The 27,925-nt window shown below is 46.2% G+C and overlaps 1 protein-coding gene across 1 annotated transcript; it reads left to right on the plus strand.

The window, feature by feature from the left end:
• The first annotated feature begins 35 nt into the window (after positions 1 to 35).
• Positions 36 to 27,710, plus strand: TRIM66 (tripartite motif containing 66). The gene is made up of 19 exons (XM_012725265.1): positions 36 to 110; positions 1,416 to 1,563; positions 2,321 to 2,453; positions 2,731 to 2,847; positions 2,960 to 3,074; positions 3,588 to 3,734; positions 5,818 to 5,935; positions 7,735 to 8,639; positions 10,504 to 10,665; positions 20,649 to 21,170; positions 21,317 to 21,509; positions 23,265 to 23,325; positions 23,737 to 23,911; positions 24,226 to 24,515; positions 24,989 to 25,115; positions 25,421 to 25,495; positions 25,890 to 26,042; positions 26,447 to 26,665; positions 27,367 to 27,710. Exons 1-19 carry the CDS (start codon positions 102 to 104, stop codon positions 27,424 to 27,426), a joined length of 3,729 nt encoding a protein of 1,242 aa, XP_012580719.1. The 5' UTR covers positions 36 to 101; the 3' UTR covers positions 27,427 to 27,710.
• Positions 27,711 to 27,925: the final 215 nt, after the last annotated feature.

The following is a 27,925-nucleotide window of genomic DNA, read 5'->3' on the forward strand; positions in this document are numbered from 1 at the left end:
CCCCAGAGCTCATTGCCTGTCCTGGGTGTAACCGAGTATACCTTACCAGGGATGTAACTGAACACTTTTTTCTAAAGTGTTTGTCTGCTGGTCAACCCAAGATGGCCAGGGTAAGTCAAGACAAATAAAGAAACAAGTGATCCTTTTAAGAAATTTGTGGGGCCCCTGCCCAAATCTATCTATCCACCCATCACTCCCCCTGACTTGTTACTCTTCTGTTTCCCTGTATATCCACCCACCTATCCATCCACCCTCCCATGCATTTATTTTTCTATCAAGAAGAGAAAGTGTTTGAGTTGGGGAAAGCAAAATGTGGTGCATTTTTCCTCTTTACAGCTCTTGCTTAAAACATGTAAGTACTGAGGTTTTGTTTCCTTTTTAGTTCCACCGAGCTGAAAGTTACACACCCAATAGATTAGATGGGTTCATCGATCTTGCCTGTATTTATCAACTGTTACTTTTTCCTGAACTTTCACACACTTACTGTTACTCCTGCAGTTTCTCCTCTAACTAAAGTATCCTTGCTGTTCTATTTCATTTGCAATATTTATTTATCAGTATTTAATTTTTTTAAATGTCTGACATGTGCCAGGGTCTATGATGGTTGCTATGGAGACAGGCACCATCTCCTTTACCTTCAAGGAATTCATCGTTTAATTAGTAAAACTTGTATTTCTCATCTCCTTCCCTCCCCCCACTGGTTTATCAGAAAGCAGTCTGAGGACAAAGCGGTCAGAGTCCATATCAATTTGGGGGGTTATATTATTCAGACACAGATAGACTGATGTTTTATGTTTTCATATCAGTCCTACAAGATACTTGATGTTCAAATGAATGATGAACATTTGAGCTGGCAGAGGATTAGGAACCCTTAAACTCTCAAGCACCAGTAGTGGAAACAGCTCTGAGCGTTGACCCACGCTTCTTTGTCCAGGTGCAGACTGTACGTCACACCTTTCGGTGTACTCCTGAAGCCGCGGCTCCCTCCTTTCAGTGGGCACATTCAGCTTTCGCCTTTTGCTTGTGCTTCCCATTTTCCTCCTCTGTCTGCCTGGTGAACTTCTACTTGTCATTCACCATCCAACTCAAATGCCCTGGATGGTCCTGGAAACCTCCCTCTGCTTCCTTGGCACTGGGTGTACTCCTTTATCACAGCATTACCCATTGACTGCCTCCCCTCCTCTCTCCTTGTATATCCTCACCTTACTCATCTGGGTATCTTCAGCTTATCTGAATAACCCCTGAGGCCTTTTAGTCTCACAGAGTGCTTCCCTTCCTGAACTGCTCCTTCACTCCTAAGCAGTTCTCCAGAGCTGACTTCAGAATTCAGGGCCTGTATCCTCTAGTCTATACTGCTCATTCAGATGGACCTAAATGAGGACCTTGTCAATAACTCCAGAACTCTCTGCTTCCAGAACTGCTCTGAGTGCAAGGAGAAGAGGGCAGCACATATCCTCTGCACCTACTGCAACCGCTGGCTGTGCAGCTCCTGCACAGAGGAGCACCGGCATGGCCCTGCCCCCGGGGGGCCGCTCTTTCCCCGGGCCCAGAAGGGATCTCCAGGTATCATTGCCCCCTCTCTCCAGCAACTCATATGCCTTTAAGCAGTGCAGAATCCTTGTTTTCCTGCTGGGAGTGGTCTCAGAGCCTTTCCCAAAGGGAAAATGACTCTGCTAGAGTCACAGTTACAGTTAAGTTCACTCTAGGCTCTCCCCATTGGGGGTGGAAGTGGAAGAGTGGGTGCGATGGTCTATGGAAAAAAAGTCTTCAGTTATCATGGAATCTAGCTTAATCTAGCTTAATCTAGATTTGTCATCCAGTGTCATCTGTTTTAAATGGCAGTCTTCTGAAAAAGCCCTTTAACAGGGAGGGAGGAGTCTTACCTTTGTTGTGGCCAAAGGAGCCAGAGGTCAGATCTATGTGATCTAGCCTGGTGCCTGGCAAGACTGGGTAGCTGATTTCAGCCCCATCATAACAGAATCATGATCAATGTAGAGGTGTAGTTTAAATTTTAGAGGATTTACTATTCTGCAGGAGATCCATATGCAGCCGTGGAAAATGCCATTGTCAGCCTCTGACAGGTGATGGAATGCATGGGGCTCGGTGGCACATTATTCTTGGACATCTGCGCAGATAGAGCTGGGCTAAGCCTGTGCCCCTGGAACCTCAGTGGCTCAGAGGCCACTCCCAATTTGCCCTACTTTTCCTCTAATTTCTATGCATCCCCTGTGTTCATGGAAGGCTCAGGAATGTTTAGCAAAGCTTAACTGAGAGGTCTTCCTGAGCAAGGGAAGCCCACTTTCTCCATCTTCTCTAGCAGGAGTGAATGGTGGCTCTGGGGACTTCGCCTTGTATTGTCCTCTACACACACAGGAAGTGCTCAAGCTGTTCTGCGAGACCTGTGATGTGCTCACCTGCCATAGCTGCCTCATGGTGGAACACAAAGAACACAGGTGGGGCAATGCTCAAAGGGGGTTGGGAAGGCTCTGGACTCCCTACCTGTGAGAGCTCTGGTCTCCCAGCACATCCAAATCTCCTTGCCAAAGCCAACCTGCTGCCTCTGGGCTAAAGTTTTTCTCTAGTCCTGTTGTGAAGTTTATTTAGAGAAGCCTGCTAGGCCAAGAACCCGTGGTAACTTTGACTTTCCTTCTCTACTGTCCCAGTCCTCTTGGGCCTGGTGTGCTCACCATGAGACTCAGTCCTCAGCCTTTTCTCTGTCCCTCCCTCTAGGTGCAGGCATCTTGAAGAAGTTTTGCAAAACCAGAGGATGCTTCTGGAAAGTGTGACTACCCAGGTGGCACATAAGAAATCCAGTCTGCAGACATCTGCAAAGCAAATTGAGGACAGGTAGCACAGGCTAGCCCCTAGCCAGCACTGGAAATGCTCTGTTCCTTTATAGCCTGGCCCTTCTAGGCTTGGAGGGAAGGGTTTACCATCCTCTGTCCCATCTTTTTTACAGGATCTTTGAGGTGAAGCATCAGCACAGGAAGGTGGAAAATCAGATCAAAATGGCCAAGATGGTCCTGATGAATGAGCTGAACAAACAGGCGAATGGGCTTATAGAGGAGTTGGAGGTATACTTGGATTAGGTGGATGGGTTCTACACTCTTTTGTCAGAAACCAGGCACTTACCAAACTGGCCTTAGGGTTCAGAGCTGCCTGGGTTGGAATTCAGATGTATAGTTTCCATAACTCTCTGTTGTTCCCTACATGTCAAAATATCCAGTCTGAATTTGGGAGGGTGGCTAAGAAATGACTGGAAAATCAGTTCAACCCCCCCATCACTGTTATGACTCTAAGGCAGCTGCCTCCCTGGACTGTGTAGTCTTATAGCCTTAGTAGAAATTCATGAGACAATTTTTATCAAATTATTTCAAAGAGATGTAGATATCATCATTCATTCTTATAGAAATCAACCTCACTTTCCATCCATCGGTAGCAGTCCTGCTGTTCTCCTCTCAAGGGTACAGTTTCATCTCATTTCATCAATGTCCACTTTGATACAGGCCAGGCCACCATCCTTGCCAAGCAGATAGGTTATAGTCCACAGACAGGACCTTGGATTCTGCCTCCTCTCCCCTATTCAGGGCATCACAAATGAGAGAAAGCGGAAACTGGAGCAGCAGTTACAGAGCATCATGGTTCTCAATCGTCAGTTTGAGCATGTGCAGAATTTCATCAACTGGGCGGTGTGCAGCAAAACCAGCATCCCTTTCCTTTTCAGCAAAGAGCTGGTAAGAACAACTCCCAGTCCTCAAGCACTGCTTGTGCCTTAAGTGGATATCATCTTCCGCAAGCCCCACAGTGCAAAGGACCCAGCTGCTAAAATGGTCCTGCTTCCTCCAGGCAACTCAGCTGGGAAATTTTGTTCTTTTTTGTCTTTGGTGGATTCAGACATGATCTTGGATAGTAGCTATGTGCTAGTCATCCCATAGAAAGCTATTAAGGGTTAAGTTGGGGACTAAAGAAAAGCTGGAGTTGGGGATGGTGTTAAAGATGCTGATGTCATGGAGAAGGGGGCAAGAATTTTGAAAGAAGTTGATGGAGTTTTTTGGATAGGCTCAGTCTAAGGTGACTGCAGGACATCTACTTGTTTAATGTTATTTTCTTTTATTGAAGTAACTGGTTTATAGTGTTACTGTACAAATAGATTCACACCTCTTCAAGTATGTGTCACCTTCAAGGCACACAAAGTCTACTGGGAGATAGTAAAAATCTGTTTCTATAGGTGACTCTGGAAGTCAGAAAAATAGTCCAGGGTTGGACATAGAGGTGTGGTAGTCACTTGGACATTGGTGGTATTGCCACTGTTAGTAGAAGAGTGTATGGAGGAAGAGAGTGAGTGAAGGAGAGTGAGATCCAAAAGCTAGAATAGAAATAGGACTGTGTGTTGCACAGAAACTAACAGAGAGTTTGAGATTTCAAGTGGTCAGCGTTAGTATTGCTGCATCAGTAAAAGGAAGTGAGTGGTGGAGGGAAGTCTTAAGGCTTTGGAAGCAGGAGATCACTGGCAATATTTTGAAAGAAATTCCAGCAAAGTAGAAGGCTTGAAATCTAGAATGAGTAGACTGAGGCTGGGAGGTGAGGAAGTAGAGGCAGAAGTGAAAAAAAGAAATAAGAAGGTAACTTGAGAAGGCAGGAAGAGTGAGAAGTAGAGTAAACCAGTTGATATTAAACTTAAGAGGCACCCCGTTTCTTTGAGGTGGGAGGAGAGAGAAGTTGTTACTAGAATGTAGTTAAGTCCAGGAGAGATGCAGATTTGGGAGAGTTTGTCCTTCGTGGTCTTTTGTCCTCTGTGAAGTAGGAGCTAATAGTAAGTAGAGGTTAGACACTGGGCAAGTGGCATTAAAGGGAGAAGTGAAGCTTTTATTGGTAGTCACTGAGTATAGTTGAAAGGAAACTCAAAGGACGTGACCAGAAAGGACTGGGGTGCCACCAAGGTTGATGATCACTGAGGTGATGCCAGATAATATGACTTTGGGGGGACAAAGTCTTGGGCTGGACTGACCTACAGTCTGCCATTAGTGATGGAAAGGGAGTTAGGCACTAGTGATGTTGTTACTGAGAATGATGGGAACTGGCAGCCCTGACGGACTGATGGAACAAGTTTGGACAGTTCAGTGAAGAACCCTCTGAGAAAGAGCAAGAGGTAGCTATGACCAGAGGGTAGGTTATTGTAGTTTAAAGTTTCATAAAGTAGAAAGGTTCTAGATATTTAAAGGGTCTAGATGTAATGACTGAACTGAGAAAAGAGGTGGAGGTGATTTAACTGACAGTAAGAGAACAATGTGTTGATTGGGACATTAGTAAACTAAATGGTGGCAGGGTAAATTGGACACTTGCCAAAGTCCTAGGTAACTGGGAAAATTTGTGATAGGAAATATGTGAAAGGAATGAGGGAAGGAGAAGGCAGTTGATTATGATGGAAGAGTTGTTACATGTGGGTGGAAGCCAGAGAATGTGAGAAGCTCAGAGAATGTCTGCCCACTAGGCTCATAAACCGAAGTCATGTGGGATGAGTGGGGCACTCTTGAGTGGGCTACTAGGCAAATGATATCCTGAGGAACAATTACAAATCATCTGACAGCTAGAAGAGATAAGGGGTTCCAGAACCTCAATACAAGGGAGGGATCTGTGGTGGGACAAGCGTTAAGGGGAAATGCAGATAGAAAGGCACAAGGAAATGAGAATATGGAGGCAGAACAGAGCCTGATGAGTCATGGCTATGAGTGTCCAACCTGTTCAGAGGGCGAGGGGGAGGGCATGTCACTCAAGTGCAAGGTTTTCCCCTCCCCTGATGGTCTTTGGTCTTGTCAGATTGTGTTTCAGATGCAGCGATTGCTGGAGACAAATTGTAACACAGATCCTGGCTCCCCTTGGAGTATCAGATTCACCTGGGAGCCTAACTTCTGGACCAAGCAGCTGGCTTCTCTTGGTGCGTCAGGGTCTCCCTGCCTACCTAATTGCTAAGGTCAAATACAGAGCATCTGCCTAAATTAATGGTTAGGTCAGTGTATGCCCTAGAGAAAGCAACTCCCTGAGACTTCCAGTGATCATCAAGTCATTCAGCAAACTTGTGTGTGTGTGTTGTAGGGGGTGGGGGTGAGCAGGGAGAAGAGAGTGGACAGGCTTAAATAGCAGTGGCAATATAGGACTCCTGGAGAGGAGACATGACAGTGGTGCTCTTCTCCAGGGTACTATGTCTCTGAGATCATGCAAGCATCTATCTGTGTGGGCACAGTTGGGCATCTCAGCACTAAGTAGGGAAAGAGGAGGGAGAAGGATAGAACACACTGTTGTGCCCGTAAGGCACTGGACAGGTTCTCTATCGATTTGGACAGGTGGATAAAGAGAATCCCTGAAGCCTCAGGGCCTTTTTCAGGCTTTTATGCTCTTTCTACACCAATTGTCGGGCAAGTCCACAGACTGGCAAGGCAGAGAGGCTGGGGACGGGAGGCTGGTAAGCCTCCTAGCCCTCAATGAATCTGTACACTTTTCTCTTTGGGCTCTCTGATGTTCTCTTGTGATCGCTTCCTCTCCTAGCCATGACACTGTAGCAGGCCCTGTCGCTGAGTGACGGGCCCTTACAGCTTCCGCTCCAGGCTCAGGTGCGCGCACTCACACTTGCCCACACCATACTCCGGGTGTCCACAGTCAGGCAGGTGTACCCTGCACCCACATGGCCAAGCCCTCCTGCATTCAAGGCTGCAGGTGATAGCCACAGAAGCCAGTGGCATAAAACACCTGGCCACCTTCCTTTACCCTACACACACACATCCGCAAACACCTCTGGAGTTGAGGTGTAAGCAGATAACTCATGACCTTGTGCATTTTTCTTCCCTGTTGCAATAATTTTCTAGTGTTCAGTCTTTAGGCAGAATGTAGGTGACATGAAGTTCTGCCTGTGTTGACAGCCTAATGGTAGGTTTGTTAAACTAGTGGCCAGCTGCTGCCTATACTTGGGCTGTTTATTTAAGTGAAAGTTTTTTTGAACTTGAAGGTTGGTGGATGATACATAGGCTTTTTCTTTTTCCTTTTCTCTCTCCTTTGACTTAATTCAGCAGGCCTTCTGTGGGTAGCTGTCTGGATCAGGCCTCTTCTGGGTCTGGGCTCTAAGGGACCAAAGTGAATAAAACATACCTTTCACCCTTAAGCTCAGTCTTTCCCTTAGGAAGCCTCATCAAAAACAATGCCCTGCAGGAGCTGTTATACCCACCTAGCAACAGTGATCATGCGGCAGGGTCCAGAGGCCTCAGAGGGTGGTGCTGTTGCCTAGCACTGCCCTGGCATTACCTACTTTCCTGCTTCCTACTTGCCCAACACACAGTTCCCTGGGTCTGTATTTGGAGACTTGCTCATTGGTCCTGATGACTGTCCCTCCTCTGTTACTTTCCAGCACACTCCCTCCTCTTCCCCAATGTTGATTTTTTAGCCCACGCCTCTATTGGACCATTCTGTTAAAGGAGTGGGCACACTTGGAGGGAATCCATGGTTTCTCTAATGGATCAAGCGATCTGGGAAAAGCTGGTTAATTTCTCAGCTGTCCCAGGCTCCCTAAACTATTTCTGGCACCATTCTAGACTGAACCTTGGAGATCAGGGGTTGAATTTCTTAACCACTGTGCCTGGTACAGGTTTGTTGCATGCTGCCCTTTGGTCCCAGCAGCAGGAGGTAGGAACTTGGGGGCATCACTGTAGATTTCCTGTGGAAACACTGTCTATTCTGAACTTCCAGGCTGCATAACTACTGAAGGTGGACAACAGTCCCGGGCAGATACACCTGCTTATGGAAGCTTACAGGGACCAGCATCCTTTTATCAAAGCCATCAGTCCCCAGTGGCTCAGCAGGAGACTCTTAGCCACCCCTCACACAAGTTCCAGTCATCAGCACTGTGTTCCTCTTCTGTGTGTTGCTCCCACTGTGCCCCAGTCTCACCCTCCCTCAAAAGCCAGGTCCCCACACCCAGCATGCACCCAGCCCACAGCTTTAGGCAGCCCTCTGAGATTGTGCCCCAGCAGCTGGGGCCACTGCAATGCTCTAGCCTGCTGCCTAGGGAGAAAGAGCTGGCCTGCAATCCTCATCCTCCAAAGCTGCTGCAGCCCTGGCTGGAAACCCAGCCCCCTGTGGAGACCGAGAGCACGTCCCAGAGGCTGGGGCAGCCGCTGACTTCCCAGCCAGTGTGCATTGTGCCACCACAGGATGTTCAGCAAGGAACCCATGCCCAGCCTACCTTACAGACACCCTCCATCCAAGTCCAGTTTGGCCACCACCAGAAGCTGAAACTCAGCCACTTCCAGCAGCATCCACAGCAGCAGCTGCCACCTCCACCGCCTCCACTCCCTCCACCCCAGCAGCAGCCACCACCACCTCTTACTCCATCCCAGCATCTGGCTTCTGGTCAGCACGAGAGCCCTCCTGGGCCTGCCTGTTCCCAGAATGTGGACATAATGCACCACAAGTTTGAACTGGAGGAAATGCAGAAGGACCTGGAACTTCTCCTCCAGGCTCAACAACCCAGCCTACAACTCAGTCAGACCAAATCTCCTCAGCATCTTCAGCAAACCATCGTGGGGCAGATCAACTACATTGTAAGGCAGCCAGCACCTGTCCAGTCCCAGAGCCAGGAGGACACCGTGCAGGTGAGCCTCAGGGTGGCTTGAGTGTGCACCCCAGCCTAGGGTTGCTTAGGGGACAAACCTCCCCAGGCACAGGGTAGCACAAGAAGGTTTCTTTATCTCAGGTGGCCTTGAGCTCAGCCCTTACATTTCAAGAATTCCCTGTGCACCACTGATCATCTCAGGAAAGTGCTAGAAAACCTAGTACCTAGTCTCAACATAGATTTGAGCTTAATAATCTGTAGTGTCCTGGTTTAGCTCTTCCCTCCTGTGTGACAGCAGCTCTTATGCATGAATGGAATCTTCTGAGCAGTGCTGCACTCCTGCCAATGCCAAGGGCAAGGGGGGAGGGGGTATCTTTTATCTTTGTAACCTCTCTACTTCCCCTGCTGGATTTAAGAACCCTGAGGGGTGGGGGGATATTTAAGGAGGAGAAGAGCACTAAATGCTAGTGATCAGCAGGTTTATAACACTATACAGATATAGGCTTGAAATTTATTTGAAACCTACTAAGCTAGGCATGTTTTTTATAGTCAATATATCACTTCTCCTATCCTAGGTAGGCATCACATTCTATACTTTATAGGTGAAGGGTCAGAGAGGGGAAGCATTTTGCCTAGGGATTATAGATGATGGAGTGGTGGAGTCAAATCTTGGATCAGATCTGCTGACTAGACTACCACAGCAGAGGTCTTATTCTCTCCTTGGGAGATGATGAACGCCACCCCTCTTTTCTTGTGAAAAAACAATAGAAGAGGTGCACTTTATACCTCTAGGACTTTGCTTCATTCCACACTCGCATTCTTTTTTTTTTTTAAATTATTCATTTATGCATACAGAACTGGGGTACAGGCCAGAAGTGCAGGGGCAGTGAGAGGATTCACCAGAGACAGAATAGGGAGCAGAGCAGGCAGATTGACTGAAATGCACTGCTGAGGGGAGCAGTAGGTGACCCAGGAGAGGTATGCTGCATCAGGTGGGTCAGCTTCCTGGCCGGGGATCAAACTCTCATTGAAGCAGCTGCGGGTAGCTTTGCTGTGCTGTGCCTTAATCCATTGTGCCACCAGGAAGGGCCACACATCTGCATTCTTAACTCTGGTTTTTCTTTTTTTATCAGAGCTCTTACTCTCGCCCCTTCCCACAGTAGTGACTCCTTTAAATCTGTAATCACATATTTTCAAAACTGCTGTATGGACTTTTACTTTATTATAAAATGGAAGGTCTCACATTGATGCTTTAGCACTGATCAGATGATGTTTCAGATGTCTTCTTTTGAAACTCATGTCCTTTGAGGGACTGGAATAAACCCCATGCTGGCAGAAAGGGACTAGGGTTCATGGAGACCACACGCTAAGTGTAAGTGAAAACTGATGTTGCTACATCGAAAGCGCCAGAGTTGGCCCTCCCTGGTGGCGCAGCGGGTTAAAGCACTGCACTAAGAAGCTAAAGCCACTTCTGCATGAGTTTGATTCCCGCCTGCCCCAGAGGTGACCACATGGTGCGGCAGACCTCTCCTGACCGGCCCGCTGCTCCCCTCAGCAGTGTACTTTGTAGATCTGCCTGTTCTGCTCCCCGCTCTGTCTCTGGTGAATCCTCTCACCCTCCACATCTCTGGCCCGTACCTCAGTTCTGTATGAATAAATAAATAAATCTTAAAAAAAATAAAAAAGAAAGTGCCAGAAGTCTGTTTGGTTTCTATTCTAACACTGTCATATTAGCATGGCCTGCAGGAAGAGTTTAATGTAAGGTTTAGCTTTCGTACTGAAAACTTTTGAAGCAGTCCCCAGTGTGAGGGTGGTAACAGTGAGCAGTCTGAGGGTCGTCAGCTTTCCTACTGCTGCCACTACTCTATGGAATGCCACCTAAGTTCTTAATTTTTCCCGTCCAGGTTACAGATGAACACCCAGCATCTGAAGGCCCAAAGCCAGCTCTCCCACTTGATAAGAATACTGCTGCTACCTTGCCTCAGGCCTCTGGGGAAGAAGCCCCTCACAGTGTCCCTCCACTGGACAGCACCACCCAGCACTCCTCTCCGAATGTGGTGAGAAAGGTACTAACGGAACCTGCTTTCCCTGACCACACAGGACCCACTTCCAGCCAAGACCCCAGGGACCTGGATGAGGATGACTGGGTGGGGGAAGGAGTGTCCCTGTTCCACCCCTGGATATTACATAGCCCTGATTCATGCCTTCTGTCCTAATGAGTCAGCAACATAGGTCCTCTTCCACCCCCACTGCCACTCCCACATTCTCACTTAAAATGGAAATAACTGGGCTTCATTTTGGTGGAAGGAGAGAAGAAAAGAAAAGTCAGTTTATTGAGCACTTACTCTGTACCTGATTCTGTGCATGGTACTTTATAAGCATTATCTACTTTAAGTCTCGTAACAGATCCGGGAGGTGGACATCCCCATTTCATAGCTAGGGAAAGTGTCCTCCAGGGCTCTATGACTAGTAGATGGATGGACTCAGGTTCATTTGAAATGAAGTCTGTCAGAGTCTAAGCCTGACTTTATTCCTTTCTGCTATGAAAATGGGTACAATATTTTATGTGGTCTCACAATCCAAAGTTAGTTGACCTTAGAATTTGCATTAGTGGAATTTGTTAGGTGAGTGGTTACAAGAGTCTTACAGAGGTAGCTGAGCATCTAAGGACACAGATCTTTTGAAGAGAGACTTTTGGGGCCTTTCTGTCCACTCATCTACCTGTTTGCTGAAAGCGCTTACTTTGGCAATCACCTAGAGACCCATAACTCATCAACTGCCCCGCCCCTATCATCTTCCTAAGAGGAACCTCAGTACTGGGCCAGACCTTCTGTGTTGCTCAGCCTTGTTCTAATCTGTGTGTTGCCTTTTCTGGCCCAGTCTTCCTGGTACTTCCATTCACCCCTATATTTTAAGCCCTGTCAGCTATTGTACCCTCCTAGCCTGCAGCATGCCCCTAAAAACCCTGTTTCTTTCTTTTTTTTTTTATTTGTGCATACAGAACTGGGGTACAGGTCAGAGGTGCAGGGGTGGTGAGAGGATTCACCAGAGACAGAGTGGGGAGCAGAACAGGCCGACTGACAAACTACACTGCTGAGGGGAGCAGCGGGCAGGTCAGGAGGGGTCTGCCACGCCATGTGGATCACTTCCAGGGCAGGCGGGAATCAAACTCATGCTGAAGTGGCTTTAGCTTCTTAGTGCTTTGCTTTAATATGCTGTGCCACCAGGGAGGGCCCTAAAACCCCTGCTTCTTAAGTTGTTCTGTGTTCCCACCCTGACCACACTTTCCCCAGCAGCAAAATTGCCCTATATGTCGTGGCTCAGTCTGTCTCATTGATAACTGAAAGTTTAGAAGAATAAGTGATGGCAAAAAATTAATATTACCTTGGAAATTTCTGTGACTCTTGAAGTCTGGGTAGGCCTTTGGTATTAGTGGCTTTTTGTCTGTGCACAGCCTATCCTGCCCTAATGAAAATGGTTTGGTCTAGAGTACAGAGAGGTGACTCTCTGTGAACAGACCTTTTGTGGTGCCTAGGGGCTTAACATCTTATCGTTGAACTAGCCATCTGTCCATCCATCCACCCACTCATCCACCCAGCCATCTAGCCATCCATCTATCAATGTTCAAAAAATATGTATTAATCTCCTAGTATGTGCCAAATAATTCTGCTAGGTGCCAGGCCCTCATTGGTGAAGAAGGTATTTTCACATTGCAGCTTATAGTCTAGTGGGGGAGGTAGTCATTTAAACAAGTAACAATAATAAAGCATAATAAAGTGCCACGTGATGGTCATTGGGGCTAGTTAGAAGCACCTTACCTTACTGTTCACGGAAGACTTCCTAGAGGACAAGATTTTTTTTTTTTTTAAAGATTATTTATTCGTGCATACAGAACTGGGGTACAGGCCAGAGGCTCAGGGGCGGTGAGAGGCTTCACCAGAGACAGAGTGGGGAACAGAACAGGCAGATCTATGAAGTCCACTGCTGAGGGGAGCAGCAGGCGGGCCAGGAGAGGTCTGCCACGCCATGTGGTCACCTCTGGGGCAGGCGGGAATCGAACTCATGCGGAAGCGGCTTTAGATTCTCAGTGCTGTGCTTTAACCCGCTGTGCCACCAGGGAGGGTCCGAGGACAAGATTTTTAACTGAATTTCGAAGGAGGAGAAGTTAGGCTAGTTGGGGAAGAGGCTGTAATGAATAGTCAAAGGGAATGGCAAGGAGGAAGATCCAGAAGTAAGAGGAAAGCCTGGGACACTTAGGAGGATTTAGATACCTTGATTTTATACATAAGATGTCCTGAAAAGTGAGGGTTTTTGAAACCAGAGAGGTTGGAAGGTCTTTTAAATTATGTTCTGGAGTTGGGATTGGAGATTGTGAGGAGTGAATGAAAGAATTTTAGTAAGAAGGGACATGGTTTGAGTTAGATTTTAGAAAGGTGACTAATAGGATCAGATGAATGAAACTAACAGTGGGAATAAAGAAGCAAGAACTTCAATGATCAACTAATGTAGGTCTTGGACTCAGATACTGAAGTGAGAAGGAGTTTGACACAGTCCCACTGTCTTGCTGTCATGGGAACATGGGATGAAGAACTTATGTGGGGGCCAGGGGAGAGGAAAGTGTTAGGTTTGGAACTACTGATGTTCTCCTGTGGAAGCTACATTGGCTGACCAGAAGTTAGCTAGCTCTAGATGTTGGTTGTTCAGAAGGAAGCACTGGAATTGCCAGTGCCCACGTGGGAGCAGAAATAGTGCAGAAAATGCTGCAGCATGTTTAAGGCGTCTCAGCTCTGCTTCCTCACACAGAACAGAGGAGAGGAGGCAAAGCTGCATGTAAATATGTGGAGTCTGCCTGTGGGCCGCAGGGCTATCTGAGCAGCAGGGATGCTGTCTTCCCAGGTGGCTGGAGTGAGACGTGGGACTAGGGAAAGCCCTAGCAACTCTAACTCCGCTGCTGCCCCTGCCTCTTACTAACCTGGTTTACCAGAGGTTTAGCTAGCATCTCCCAGCTGCGTTGGTCTTTTTCAGATGTTTTGTAGCTTCTTCATGGCTTAGACTCCCAGAAAAAGGAGTCCCGAGGTTGCCATTGTGGCCCAAAGGAAACTGCCTACTTGACTGAAAGAGATACACAAAGCTACTGAAATAAGAGAAAGGACTTTCCTTTTGATAGAATTCGTTGTCTTGAAGCTGGGTTTGGGCAAGGTGTAAGAACAAAGGATATATTTTCATTGAATGATTAATACTTTGTATATAGCATTTTCTACCTTTTCTCCATAGGTTTTTACATGGATTGTTCCATTTTATCTCTTTGTTTATCCTAGCAATGCTATGAGGAAGCCACTTTCTTATTCCCCTTTGAAAGATGTGGAAACTGAGACACAGAGAGGTTAAGTGACCCACCTGAGTGAGCTATACAGCTGACTGCTGGCAATGTTAGGACTCAACCCTGTATTCAATGACTAGGTTAAATGGTTACTTTTTGCACTGCAGTGGGAGAGGCAGGACTCCATTTGGCCTCTTACCTGCTGGATTTCCTGTCTTTAAATCTTTGAAGTGAGCTGAAGTCTTGCTGGGGAAAGGTCTTAGAACCTTGCCTAGCTTGATCTTGGTTACCTTTATCTGGTAAAGGTTTTTAGCCTCCACCACCCCCCACCCCCTCAGCCCATACTGTCCTTTGAGTGCCAGGAAAGTCAGAAGCTTCCCTGAAGTTCACAGACCAAAGAACCTGTGGCACCAGGCACCTCTCTGTGTATTCCACAGGGACTTACTCATGCTTTGAGCTGCTCACAGACTTTATATCGCCACAGAGAGGACTTTTGTCACAGCAGAGCAGCTGTGCACAGGACTTGGGAGTTGATACTAAATGCACAGATGATAAAAACAGATTGTGCTGAAAATAGATGTAAACTTCTAGAATGGGTTTTATTGTAGCATGAGCTCTGCATTCTCTGGAGCAGCTCATCCCATCATCTTCCCTGTATCCACCAGGATGTTTTGTATGAATTTTGACATTTGCCTGGCTCTAGCTATTGCTTAAGCTTCCTAATCTGGATTCAATCACTCTTGAAGAAAGAGAATGGCTACAACTCTGTAACAAAGAGCTCCCTTAAAACCTATCTGAAATTGGAAGACAGTTTGATGACTTTGTTTTATATTTCTGAACTGGACAACTTCTGGAAAATACATGCACTTCTTCACTCAAAGCTCTTGTGGAATCAAGGCTGTAGGCATCACAGAGACCCTTTCTGATTCTCAATTCACCTGAAAAGTGGACTTGTCTTCTGCTTGTAATGTGGCCCAGATCTTCAACAGAAGTCTGAGGCCACCAGTAGGATGCTCATAGCTTGAGAAGAGCTGAAATGTGTTTCAGTGTAAGCTAATGAAGTTGTAGGCACTCCTGTGGTCAGATTATTAAGAGTGAAGCAGAAGAATAAAGGAAAATGACTCAGATGAATATTATTTATGCATTATCAAGACATTTTGATGCTAGAGCTCTGAAGTTGATTCCTACAACATAGATTTATGTTAACCTGTGAAGGAGGAAACTAAGTTCCAGCAATGGGAAGCCACTGGCTTCAACTCATACCCTACACCCTGGCATAAATGAGGAACCGCTAGGCAACCCGCCTGCACAATCTCCAAATCCACTGCTATGGGTCAGCACATGGATTCCGACGTGGAAGCAATCTCTTCCTCAGACTTGGCCCTGATCCATTTTGCTCAGAATGGATCCAAGGCCTGGTGACACTTTCTTAGGGCACAGTCTGTATCTTGGTCAGCACATGCAGGATGGTACGGAGAGCCAGGAATTCCTACTCAGGAGTCAAGTCCAGCACTCTCATTTCTGACTCCTCGAATTAACACACTTTAGCAAGCCTGTCTCCTTAGTTGTAGCCTGATTTCATTCACAGCCCAGTACCCAATATCTTTGTCCAGGTGTCCTGATCCAAGAGAATATGGGTCCTTGCTTTTAGGCCTAACTGTGATTTCTTTGGCCTGGCCCAAATACCTCTGGCCTAAATCTCCCAAGTCTTTAAGGCCTGGGTTCCACATATTTGGCTTTCACTTTAGATTTATTGGAATCCACTTATTTCCTTCTACCTTAGACTCTAGGGATCTGCCTTTTGCTTTTTCTATCTTCCCTGGATCATCAAGGCATGGAATACTCATCAGTTCTTTCTTTATCATTCAATAATGTTTTCCCATTTGGCTGGTGAGTTAGCATATGTCAGCATCATTATATACACAGGGATAGCATTAGTTTCTAAAAGAGTTTTTCATTGAGTTGAAGAAGCAGTCACTTCTTGAGAGCCTAACTTCACTACTAAAAATTACTTGTGAAATCACTTACTGGTAAAGTTAGTTCCTTCCTCTACTATCTGTTCATTTGTTTCAAGATCTACTACTGTTAAGCCAGTCTACCTGGTCTGAAGTTGAAGCACTCAGATATTCTAAGGTTTAATTCACAAATCTGTTTATGTTTATCTTTGTTTCCTTATCTGCTTCCTTCACATGACTTCACTGTTTTTGCAAGTCATTGTTCCTTTATCCTCCTGCACATTTACTTGATGGTCAGTCTTTCCAATTTTAACTACTAGGAAAAAACAAACAACAACCCTTAAATCAGAAGTGAGCAGGCAGAACTTCAGAGAAACAACAAAAACAGATGTTGCAACCCCGCACATTACACTCTATATGACACCATAAGTCCACACTCAGGTATCTAGTCAGAGTTCTTGACCTAAGGTTTAGATTTCCTTGAGAATTTTTAATTTTTCTATATTATGGAAACTGGGAAAGAAGATTAGAAGCAAGGAGTTGGAATTTCTGTACCAGCAGCTTACAAGTAACAAGGAAGAAGGCAAAAACATCACCTGCAACAGTGCCACCGTGTGAGGCTGTTCATGAAAGGGCGAGTGAGCTCTGAATTCTCACAAGTTCCCTAAAACATCACTGAATCAAAACCCACTCCAGGAATTCATTTCTTCGTCTCTAAGATAGGGCAGTGTATAATATATTTTAGAGTACTCCCATTCTAATGGTACTTTTAAGGCAATTATACTTTGTTATAGAAAGAGGTATGTTTCAGATATCTGGGAAATTAATTTCTGTGGAATACTACCTATCTGTGCTACTTTATCTCTAGCAACATTATGCTTATGTAAGAACCTGACATTTATATTAAACTCAGGGCATGCACACTAAGTGTCTGTTTATTGACTTCTCAATCACATCTTACTAGGACACTAGTTTTAGCTATTGGTGCAAAATCAAGTGCAGCCAGCAAATTCTGGGCTCAGATTCCTAGTCCTGGGCCTAGATGAGTTTGGGAAAGCTGGGTAATCACTCTGTGTCTCAATTTCCCTTCCTGTTAAAATGAACAATGTTTTCTTTAAATTTGGACAACCGCCACATGGCGATCATTAGAATAATAATGTAAGCACATTGAACTCTAGAAAAAGATCTGGCCAGTCATGCTGGGGAGACAAAGGGCAGCAGAATATAGACACAGGTCAAGTAGGAGACAGGGTTTGGATTTGAGAAAGATTGCATAGGTGAGTAGTAGAAGAAGTTTCATAGACAACTGGGGGGCAACAGGTCAGACAAGTTGTTGAGGCATGTTCAGATTAGTAGAATTTATAGATTTTAGCTGAGATGATTCAGATAAGTGGCGAGCAAGTTAGGAGACTAAGATAAAGAGATAAACAAGAAGAGAGAAGGGGCAGGAAAAGGAACACACAGTTTGGAAGAGGCAAAAGCATATTGGGCATGTGAAGCGAGGCTAGTCAGGGACTCAGGGCGGTCTCTCCTCACACCCCAAGGATGACTTCAGCTGATTATTAGAGTGAATGTTTTTGGCATTTTAATTTCTTATCCTCCCTGAACTAGACACTAGTTTTCCACTTGCACACCTCAAAATATACATCATCTCCCTCATGAGACCTGAAGAGTTTGTATGTGAAAATTAAGTCACGATGTCTATTCTATAGCTAACAACTTGGAAGTATGAGTGATTGCTCCATTCAGACTTTACAGTTTTCTCCACCTATGGATGAGCTGCTCCTGTATATGAGGCATCCTATATCAAGATGTAGCCTCATTTCCAAACCTCTTCAAACTCTAGAAATCTCTTGAGAAACCCTTTCCTTCTTCCCTGGTCCAAGAGAGTTAGCCTGCCTTTCTGGCCCTGAAAATTGGCTTTCTGGCTCCCACTTACCTGTGGCAGTGGCCACAGAGTAGGATGGACTCTCTCGATTCCGCTCTTTCTTCATGTATGTGAAATAAGTACTTTATGGTTTGATATTTTGTAGTTCTTCACTCTAGAAGTCAAGATGAAGTATCAGAAATAACAGCCCACATAGGTTCCTGAAATGTCACTGTGTTTATATATGGCCCATAGAAATCAGCTTGGGCTGGCTTCCTCCTAGCACTTTTTTTGAGTCCCTTCTCAGATCTTCCTATGGACAGATCCCAGAAGTTTGCACTACCAGAGCTTCACTCCACCAGTGATAGCTTTGGCCTCCTTGAGATTGGCTGAAGATAAAGACGTGAAAGAGATTAGTCTAGTCTATAGTATATAGGGTATGTTCTGACCTTGGACTGTCTCCTGGATTTGCAGGAGCAGGCCTAGGAGGCCCAGGTCAACATAAACTATAACAGAATTGAAATAACTCTTGCATTGCTCAGTCTGCATGCCCTTTTCCTCCATCATTATATTAACTCACGTTTCATAATATATAGTAAGTAGTCAGAGCCAGGGAGTCGATGTCCTACAAGTGTGAGCTCTACACCTAACCTGGAAAGTTATGTCTGTGGGAATTTAATCTTGGGCCTGTCTTGTGATGTATAGCACCTCACCATTGGAATAGTACCAGATGGATTTTGGAGATTTTAATACCTGGCACCAAGGATCTCATTGGGATCTTTCAGTGTTATCAGTAGAGATGAATATCAGAACTGCATTATAACTCTGCATGTCAAATGGTGAAAAGGCGAAAGAATCCAAAATTACATGGTCATATATCATTACAAAAAGGAATGCAATAATCATTGGCTATTCTTATCTATAGATAAGGAAATACAAAATAGTACTAAACTACTACTGCATAGTACATGACCAGCATAACAAGGGGACAAAAGGAGTGCAGGCCAGCATATGTTTGAGGTTACCTGTGATTTCTTAGTACTTAAGCTGGATACCATGTCTAGTTTACCCAGTCTAGTTTGAGCATTTCCTTCCATTCTCTCGTCTCTTCAGCCTTTCTTTTCTTGGGACTTAGGCAAGAAAGCAAATTGAAGGCTTTCAATTGACAACCATTGAAACTAACAAGGAACAGTACAAATGCTAACTTTTCTGTGGAGGGGAAAAGGTATTTAGTCCATCTACTTCTATAATTGAGGGTTAAGAATAGTAAATATAAGCTTTACTAAAGTAGTTAAATAATAAAAAGATTGGGCAACAACAACAAAAAAATTAAGGAAAGTAGAGGAGAGATTTAAAGAGAGAAAGAGCAGGCATGGGAAGGATACAGAGGTTGAATAACAGAGTAGAGGCAAGCTCGGGGAGGGGTACACAGAGGAGGACAGAGGCTGACATGCCAGAATTAGGAATATCGTGCTCCTTCCAGAGCTTTGGTTTCTAAATCAACAAAAGCCCTCCACCAAATAATCATATTCAGTGGTAAAATATTGGAAGGATCCCCATGAGTTTAGGAATGAGACTAGTATGGCTATCATTACTATTCATTCTCATACTGGAGGCCTTAACAGTGGAGTAAGACAAGAAAAATGTAAGGAAAGTAAGGAATAAAACTTAACTATTCATAGATGGCATGATTTATGTTCACAGAAAATTCCAACATGACTAGCAAGGTCTCTGGGTAAACAAGGCCAACATACAAAAATCAACTAATTTCCATTTGGGAACACAAATCAAAGGAAATGGAAATCCACAAGTTATCTTATCAGTTCAGATGCCTTTCTAGGGTCATAACAAAAATAATAACAGTAATAGCAACAGCAACCATGTAACCACAAATGTTTATATGGATTCCTTTTAACTATCACAATATTTGTTATGATGATTTAATAACAAATATCTTAATATTTGTTATGAGGATTAAGTGAGGAAATGCATATAAAATACTTAGATTGATTTGTAAATTCTCAATAAATTTTAGCTATAATGACATTAAACTCAGCTGTTAGTGGAACTAAACTGCTATTCATTTGGCTTAAGACTTGTAAAATAAACAGTCACACATTACTCTCTTTAAATTTTAAAAATAGCTCATTAATTCAGCCAAACTCTTGGGCCTGGGAATACAATGTAAACAAAATGGGCAAAATCATAACTCTATTAGAACTTATAATTTAGTAGTGGAAACAGACATTAATCTCATATTATCAAAGAATGTTCTGGGAGAATAAAGTACAAGGAGTTATACCCCCAGCCTAGGCTAGAGCAAAAAATCAGGTGAACTGAGTTCAAAATGATAAGAGCAATAGGTCCAGAAGTAGGAGAATATTACATGCAGAACAAATAGTCTCTCTGAAGGTGGGAGGTGTAAGAATTGGAGGGAGAGCTTGTCCTGTTTCAGAAGCTGAACAAATTTGAGAGTTTGAGCCTGCTGAACTCTCCCATTTTGAATATATCATCAGTTACCTGTAGGACCCCTTTAAGGGAAAAGAAGCTACTAGTGGTTTAATCAGGGTGGGGAATATGGAGTTGGAGGACAGACCCATAGTCTGACTCTTAACTAATGGACTTGGGGGTGAGGGGTGTTACTGACTACACACACACACACACACACACACACACACACACACACACACAACAGTGTTCTCAGCCTGTATCTTTGTCACAGGCTACTGACCTTCCAGGCATGGAAGAATGGGAATCAGGTCTCCAGTGCTGCTTGAGTTCCCTGTAACTACTAGACTTTGTGGCTAGAGTGCAATCTAACACAGGAGTCTTATGGGCGGCTTCTCTCCTTCCCTTCCCACCATTCCCAGTTGCAGCCTGACTCTGCCCTTGTCTTTGCTCCCACAGCACTCTACTTCAGTGAGCATCTTGGGCTTTTCCAACACACTAGAGATGGAGTTGTCATCTACCAGGCTGGCAAGAACCCTAGAGCCACAGATCCAAAGCGTGAGCAGCCTGACACCTAGCCCTCCCCAAGTGGTACCAAGCCTGCTGAGTGGGCCTGCCCCAGCTGTGTCCAACCTGACTGGTGGTCAAAACCAGGCCTTGCCTAGTCTGACAGCCAGTCATCTGCAGAACATACCTAGCCTTGTACGTAGTATACCACAGTCCATGCCCAACCTGCTGAGTGACTCCTCGCACACCATCACAAGCCTGGCAAGCGATCACTCTCAGACCGGACCCAACCAGATGTCTGGTCCCACTCAGACTGTGCCAAGTCTGGCACCATGTCCTCCGCAGAACTTGCCTCCTGCTTCTGATACACAGTCAGAAACTGGATCCAGCAGCAGTCCTGGGTCTGGCCGAGCTGCAGGGAGCCTGTGCCCCAGGGGTGGGGCTGACTCCTCCCTGGGGAATACTCTGTGCAAGGTAAGTCGTGGGCAAAAGCATTCCACTTCCTCTGAGGCAGAGGAAGTTAAAGGCTATCCTGGCCTTAGCTTATCTGAGCTCTCTAATCTCTAGTGATGAGCACCCTGATTTCTTGTATTCTTGTTTGCCTTTCACTTGGGTAAAAGATGGAAAGTGAGGATTCCACCCGCTTCAGTGACTCTTTGGGACAAGTTCCTACAGCTCCTGGACTGAATGCTTCCAAGGACTTAGCTATCCCCTCAGAACTAGAAGAGCCAATTAACCTCTCTGTGAAAAAACCTACACTGGTCCCAGCAGTGAACACATCCATGGCTCTGCAGCAGTACCGGAACCCAAAAGGTGAGACTCCAGTGAGCAGCCTACCTTTCATACTGTCCACTAAATGGAGCAAGGGACTCAGCACTTGCAGGTGAGATAGAGGCCATCTGACAGGCACCTTACTGAGAATCGTGTTTACCTCTGTCCTTCCCTCCAGCACTGACTTACTGACCCCTGTTATACTCCTGCTGTGGCCGTGGCTGATCCAGGTGTGGCCAGGACTCAGTTTCCTTGTAACATGTCTATGCAAAAAGTTCTGGGGCTGGGGTCTGAGTAGCAGAAAGAGAAAGAATCACCTCAGAAGGGCTAGCCTGGACCTGGGGGAAAATCATGTTTAACCTTGGTTAGAAACACAGCTCTGTCTTTTTATGCTTTTTCCTGAGAAGATACCTTATCTTTCAGAGCTGGTTTCTTTCTCTGTGAAATAGGGCTGATCATACCTGCTTCATAGGACACATAAGTACAGTGAAACTATTTGATGATTTACTCTATAGTAACAGGATTTACCTTGCACCTGGCAGTAATATGTATTTGGGTTGTGCCCCCTGTGAAAGGACATCTGGGCAGTTGGGGAGTGGCTCTCATTCTCTCCTCAGCTACCCACATCCCTTCTCAGTGGGGCTAGGTTAGGGTTCCTTTCTTCTGTGGAAGGTGAGGGCTAGCTGGGCAGTTAGGTAGTGACTTGTTAATTTCAGTTTATCATGTGTTTACTTGTAATGATCAGTCTTTCTTTATACAGGCATATCTCTGAGATTATGGGGTTGTGTTCCAGACCATTGCAACAAAGCTAATATTGCAATAAAGCAAGTCATACAAACTTTTTCCCAGTGCATATAAAATTTATGTTTATGGCATACTATAGTCCGTGTAGTGAACAAGAGCATATATCTAAAAAAAATATACACCTTAATTAAAAATATTTTATTGCAAAAAAATGTAACATAGACATGAAGCGGGCACCTACTCTTGGAAAATGATGCCAGTAGACTTGATTGATGCAGGATGGACACACAACTTCAATTTGTAAAATACGCAGTATCTCGGAAGCACAATGAAGTGAACTGTAATGAAATGAGATATGTCTGTACTTTCACTAAATGAAAATAGAACAGTTTTTCTCCTCTTTTCCCTTATGCTGATTGAAAGACCAACTGAAGCATTATTGGCTTTTATTACCTGTACAATAATGGAATCCTGCATTTTAGGCTGTTGAAATTTGGGGGCCTTGTTTGCCCTTGAAAAATACCTCATCTAGTGCCTGGTGCTGAGTGAGCACACTCAGTTGGTGCTGGTTTCCTCTTCTCCCCCCACTGCTGCATCTCACCCTTCCATTCAGACTGCACTACTCAGGGCAGGGCTTATGGCAGGTATGAGCTGGCAGGGTTTCTCAGGTAGTATTAGAATTCCAGCACTTAGCTGACATGGCAGAGGTTGAACAGAATGACTCCCGAGAGCAGGTAACATGGATGTATGGGGAACAGGTGACTTCTGAGCTTATTTCAGAAGTGAGAAGCAGGCTCCTCTGTGTCTGACACCTCACTTATGTGAGATTCTGAGTGGTGATCTGTGTTTATCTTTTTAACAGAGGGTGGCCTTCTCCTCTCAGGTAGAAAGGCAATGCAGGATTGTCATCATTGTGAATGATTACACTATGGGTAACAACGGTGTGACAGGTGTGTAGACATAGGTGTGAGCAGTAGATATGAATGGAAGGTGTGAATGACAGTCTGTGTTGTCATAAATGTGTCACAAATATTTATTCATTTCTTGCCTTAGAGTATGACAAATTTGAACAAGAAGCCCTAAAGCTGGATACAAAGGAAAACCAGAGTATCAGGTAACCAGACTCTTGGCCCAACCTTGCTCTACTGACTCCCAACTTCATGACCTGAGAGGTTGGTACAGGAAGTAAGCATCTTTGATTAGTTAATGAGGAGCAAGTTCTCCTGCAACCGTCTTTTTCATCCCCAGAACCTTAAGTAGGGCCTATGTGGTTGGGTATCTGAACTGGTTGTGGGGCGATGTCCAGGCTTCTGCACCACGGGGCACATGCTCTGTTTGCATCCTGCCCTCTGCAAGGACTGGGCCTGGCCCAGCAGACTGGGCAGGAGGGCAGAACATGGGTCTGTAGAGGATTGGACTGAGATCTTGAGCAGCAATTCAGTTGTGGGGTCATGGGTGAACTTGACTCAGAGATTGGGGCCACAGAATCTTTTCCCAAGGCCCAGACGTGTTGCTTTTACCACAGACCCATCAACAGTGAGCCCAAGATTCCCTATGTGCGATTGGAACGACTGAAGATCTGTGCTGCCTCTTCGGGAGAGATGCCTGTGTTTAAGTTGAAGCCACAGAAGAATGATCAAGATGGGAGCTTCCTGCTGATCATCGAGTGTGGGACTGAGTCCTCCAGCATGTCCATTAAGGTACCACTTTGCTCTGCTTTACCTGTGAATGTAGGCACAGACTCAGAGCTCTGCTTTCTCTCTGCTTCCATCATGAGTCTGACTCTGCCTTATTTTGAGTCTCTGAGTGGTGCTGCAGCTTGGCAGGATTTTGTCTCTTGCTGCAAGGGACCGGTGAGACACACCATAGGCATGAGCTGTCCCAGAATTCATGGGGCTTGACTGACTTGGGGCCCTGGAATAAGTTGATGCTCCAGTTTTGTCAGTCTCTACCCCACTACCCTCAAAAAATTGTAGGTCCTATGCTCTGGCTCAGACTCACTTTCTCCCCCAAGGTCAGCCAGGACAATGTCACTGACGCCAGCCAGTCCCCAAGTCTAGGGGGAAGAAAGGTCACGGTCACTTCTCTGGCTGGACAGCGGCTATCAGAGGTGGAGGGTACATCCCCTGAGGAGCACAGACTCATTCCTCGAACCCCTGGAGCCAAGAAGGGACCCCCGGTACCAATAGAAAATGAGGACTTCTGTGCGGTGTGCCTCAACGGGGGAGAGTTGCTGTGCTGCGATCGTTGCCCCAAAGTGTACCACCTTTCCTGCCACTTGCCAGCACTGCTCAGCTTCCCAGGGTAAGTCCTTCCAACTGGGGCATCATGTGGCTAGCAGGATGTTCTTCCAGGGGTACTATTCCAGGCCAGGCCCTCAGAAGTCTCTGCAATGGGCTTCCTCCCCTCCTTGGGCTGCCTAAACTGCAGGTGTGTGACTTAGTAGTACTACATCTGTATGCCTTTTGCACACGGACAGGTAGATTTTTAAATTTGAGTGACTTCCCTTCTTCCTTTCTCCCAAGTTTCCTCTCCCACAAAGATTTCTCCCTGTTTCCCATTTCAACCCCTTCCAACTTCTATTTTCCTGGGTTCTCTAAATTGTGAGCTGCTGAATTTCCTTCAGGCGGCTGGCTAGAAAGTCATTCCCTAGAGGGCCAGGTTAGGACTCAGCTTTCCACACCACTGCCTTTCACACATGTCTTGGGGCAGAGGGACTGTCAGAGGGGCTCTGGGCAATGCACTGTGGGCTAATGGGGCCTCACTTGCCTCTGCAGGGGAGACTGGGTGTGTACCTTGTGCCGCAGCCTGACACAGCCTGAGATGGAGTACGATTGTGAGAATGCCCGCTATAACCAGCCTGGGGTGCGGGCCCCTCCCGGCCTGAGCATATATGACCAGAAGGTAGGGTGGGGCTCTGGAAACAAGGTTCCCTGCCTGGAGCAGCCTCCCTGTGTTTATAGGGCCTAAGGCCTTCTGAGGGGATGAGGTACCTTTTCCAGTGCCTCTTTTGAGCTATGCCTGCGATCTTGGCCTGTGTGGGGTTTGTTACTTACGATTTTGTCTGCTGCCACTCTTTCCCTCTAGTTTGGTGGCTTTTACCCTGTGGGACAGAGCAAACCTCTTGAGAGTTTTCAGAGTTACTATCTTTAATTATTGTTGAAGTAGGGCTGGAATAGAGTAACTGCTGCCAATTCTGATTTCTGTAGAAGTGTGAGAAGCTGGTCCTGTCCTTGTGCTGCAATAGCCTCAGCCTGCCCTTCCACGAACCTGTCAGCCCTCTGGTAAGCACGGCCTCGCTGTCTCTGCCTGCAATGGGGCTTCCGCTTAGAAGGCTCAAGGTCACAGGGCAGGTCATGTGGTGCCAGGGGGGGCTAGAACATGCCTACTAGAGAAATGTGACTAATCTGTGGATGGCCCATTCCTGGAGTCGTCACCCTCAGTGCCCTGGCCAACTGCTGCTGCTTTAGACCTGACTTGACAGATAAAACATTCCCCTTTCCTTCTCTCTTTACTTTGCCACACTTTTATTCTTGCTACCTTTCTCTTCTCTTCTTTTTTCCTCTTCTATTCTTTCACTTCTATTCTAACGCATTCTCACCTCTTCTTCCTTCTTATCTATATGCTCACTTCTCTGTTGCTGCTTTGCCGCCTCCTCTGTTTTCTGATCCCTCCCAGGCCCGGCATTACTACCAGATTATTAAGAGGCCCATGGACCTGTCTATCATCCGGAGAAAGCTGCAGAAGAAGGACCCAGCTCACTATACCACCCCGGAGGAGGTGGTGTCAGATGTGCGCCTCATGTTTTGGAACTGTGCTAAGTTCAATTATGTATGTCTTATCTATTTGCCCTCTCCCCTATTTCTCAGTGACCCCAAGATTTTCATAGCTGGGTGGGGTGTCAGGTTTGGTCCTGGGCTCCCATGCCGATCTGGAACCGACTCCCAGGTCCTACTCTAGTAAGTGTTTAAAAGCTGGCCTTGAACTGGAGCCTCCGTATGGGCTCAGGAAGGAGGTTTGGGTGGCAGGGCGGGTGCTAGGGATTGGTCATCTGTGGGTACTTGTCAGGTTATTTCTGATAAGAAGAACTGATACCCAAGTCTTGAGAAAATGTCAAGTTCCAGGCAAGCTGGAGACCCAGCCAGACTTCCTGCTGTCTGTGTAGCTCTTCAGGGACTTAGAGGAGATGGGCTAGTAGAAACAGGTCAGATCCTCACTGCTCTCCTCCCTTTCAGCCTGACTCCGAGGTTGCAGAGGCCGGCCGCTGCCTGGAAGTATTCTTTGAGGGCTGGTTGAAAGAGATCTACCCGGAGAAACTGTTTGCTCAGCCAAGGCAAGAGGACTCAGACTCCGAGGAAGTGTCTAGCGAGAGTGGCTGTTCCACTCCCCAGGGCTTCCCATGGCCCACTTACGTGCAGGAAGGCATTCAGCCCAAGAGGCGGCGGCGACACATGGTAAAGAGTTGCTGCCGGCTGGCAGCCAGGCAGGAGGGTGGGTGGCTGATTGGGCAGGCAGGGGCACCCAGCGTGAAGCTGCTCAGGTGGCACAAGAGAGTGGTGACAATGAACCTGCACTTCCAACTCTTTAGCCTACGAGGAAGGCAGGCAGCACAGGCCTCATCAACTCCATTTACCATGGAGGCTGGAAACTCAGACATGGATATACCAGCTCAGGGTCACTGAGCAAATTGGCAAAAACAGGGTGAGATACCAGGTATCCTTACTCCAGCTCAGTGCTGATTATTCTCCATTGTGATGTCCATAAGTAGGGAATTTCCAGGTCTCAGAGCCCAATCTCAGCCTGGGTTTGGGAGGAAGGAAGAGATCTTTTCAGCCCCTTGGTATTGCGAAGGAAGGAGAGGTATTGTTTGCAAGATCCTCTGACCTTTCGGTAGGTCCTCTCAGTGCACACCTGAGGCGCCCACTCAGTACTGTTTCATCCACCAAACTGAATTGCCCTCCTGCTGTGCGCTGGCGTAGGACCAGCCACCCCAGTTGTTCACGACACTGTTTAGCAGCATCCATGACTTTTGCTCTTGCATTTCTGGTGTAGAATAAAACACTTTGACGTCAGGGAATCCCATTCTGGACTCTTAGCCTTTCACATGAATAAATCCTATATGTGGACATTCAAATTCCGATTTCTTTTCTTTCAGGAGAATGAAAAAGCAAAAAGAATGTCATTCCGCCTGACCAACAGCATCTCCCAGGTCTGAGGGCTGGAAGGAGGTGAAACACTCCAGCTGCAGCGCCCTGGCCTGTTGACTACTCCTTCCCACCTTTCAGCTCATTCTCCTCAGATCGTGGATGTCAGACAAGTTTTGTCGAGCTGTGTAGTGCTCTTCTTTGCCATTTGCATCTTACAGCATTTTTTTCAGGAGCCAGAGTGCATCCACTACAGAGAAGATGTCAGTAATAAACAGCAAAGAGGGAGGTATTCCCTCTTTCAGGGTCATCTGCTGTGTAGGGTCCACTTGACAGGACCAGGCCTGGTCAGACTTGGGGCGACCTTGGTGAATTTGTTCTGCTGAGGAAAGCAGGTTTTTCTTACCCTTCAGTGTGCACAGGAGCAATGTAAATATCTGAACTCTTCCAGAGCCCAGAAGAGGGTAAAAGAAGGGAGGGAGAGAGGTTCTGACATAATGCAGGCCTGTAATCCCTAGCCCAGCACAGCCAAAGATTGTCACTATTTGCCTTTGCTTGGCCTGCCATGAT

This window comes from Condylura cristata, unplaced genomic scaffold (assembly GCF_000260355.1).
Source record: "Condylura cristata isolate star-nosed mole 26May11 unplaced genomic scaffold, ConCri1.0 scaffold00015, whole genome shotgun sequence".
NCBI lineage: Eukaryota > Metazoa > Chordata > Mammalia > Eulipotyphla > Talpidae > Condylura > Condylura cristata.

Coding starts and splice junctions, on each gene's coding strand:
- TRIM66 (XM_012725265.1), top strand. Junction 1,564..2,320: donor GGCCCAGAAGGGATCTCCAG/GTATCATTGCCC, acceptor CTTCTCTAGCAG/GAGTGAATGGTGGCTCTGGG. Junction 23,326..23,736: donor AAGGAAAACCAGAGTATCAG/GTAACCAGACTC, acceptor CTTTTACCACAG/ACCCATCAACAGTGAGCCCA.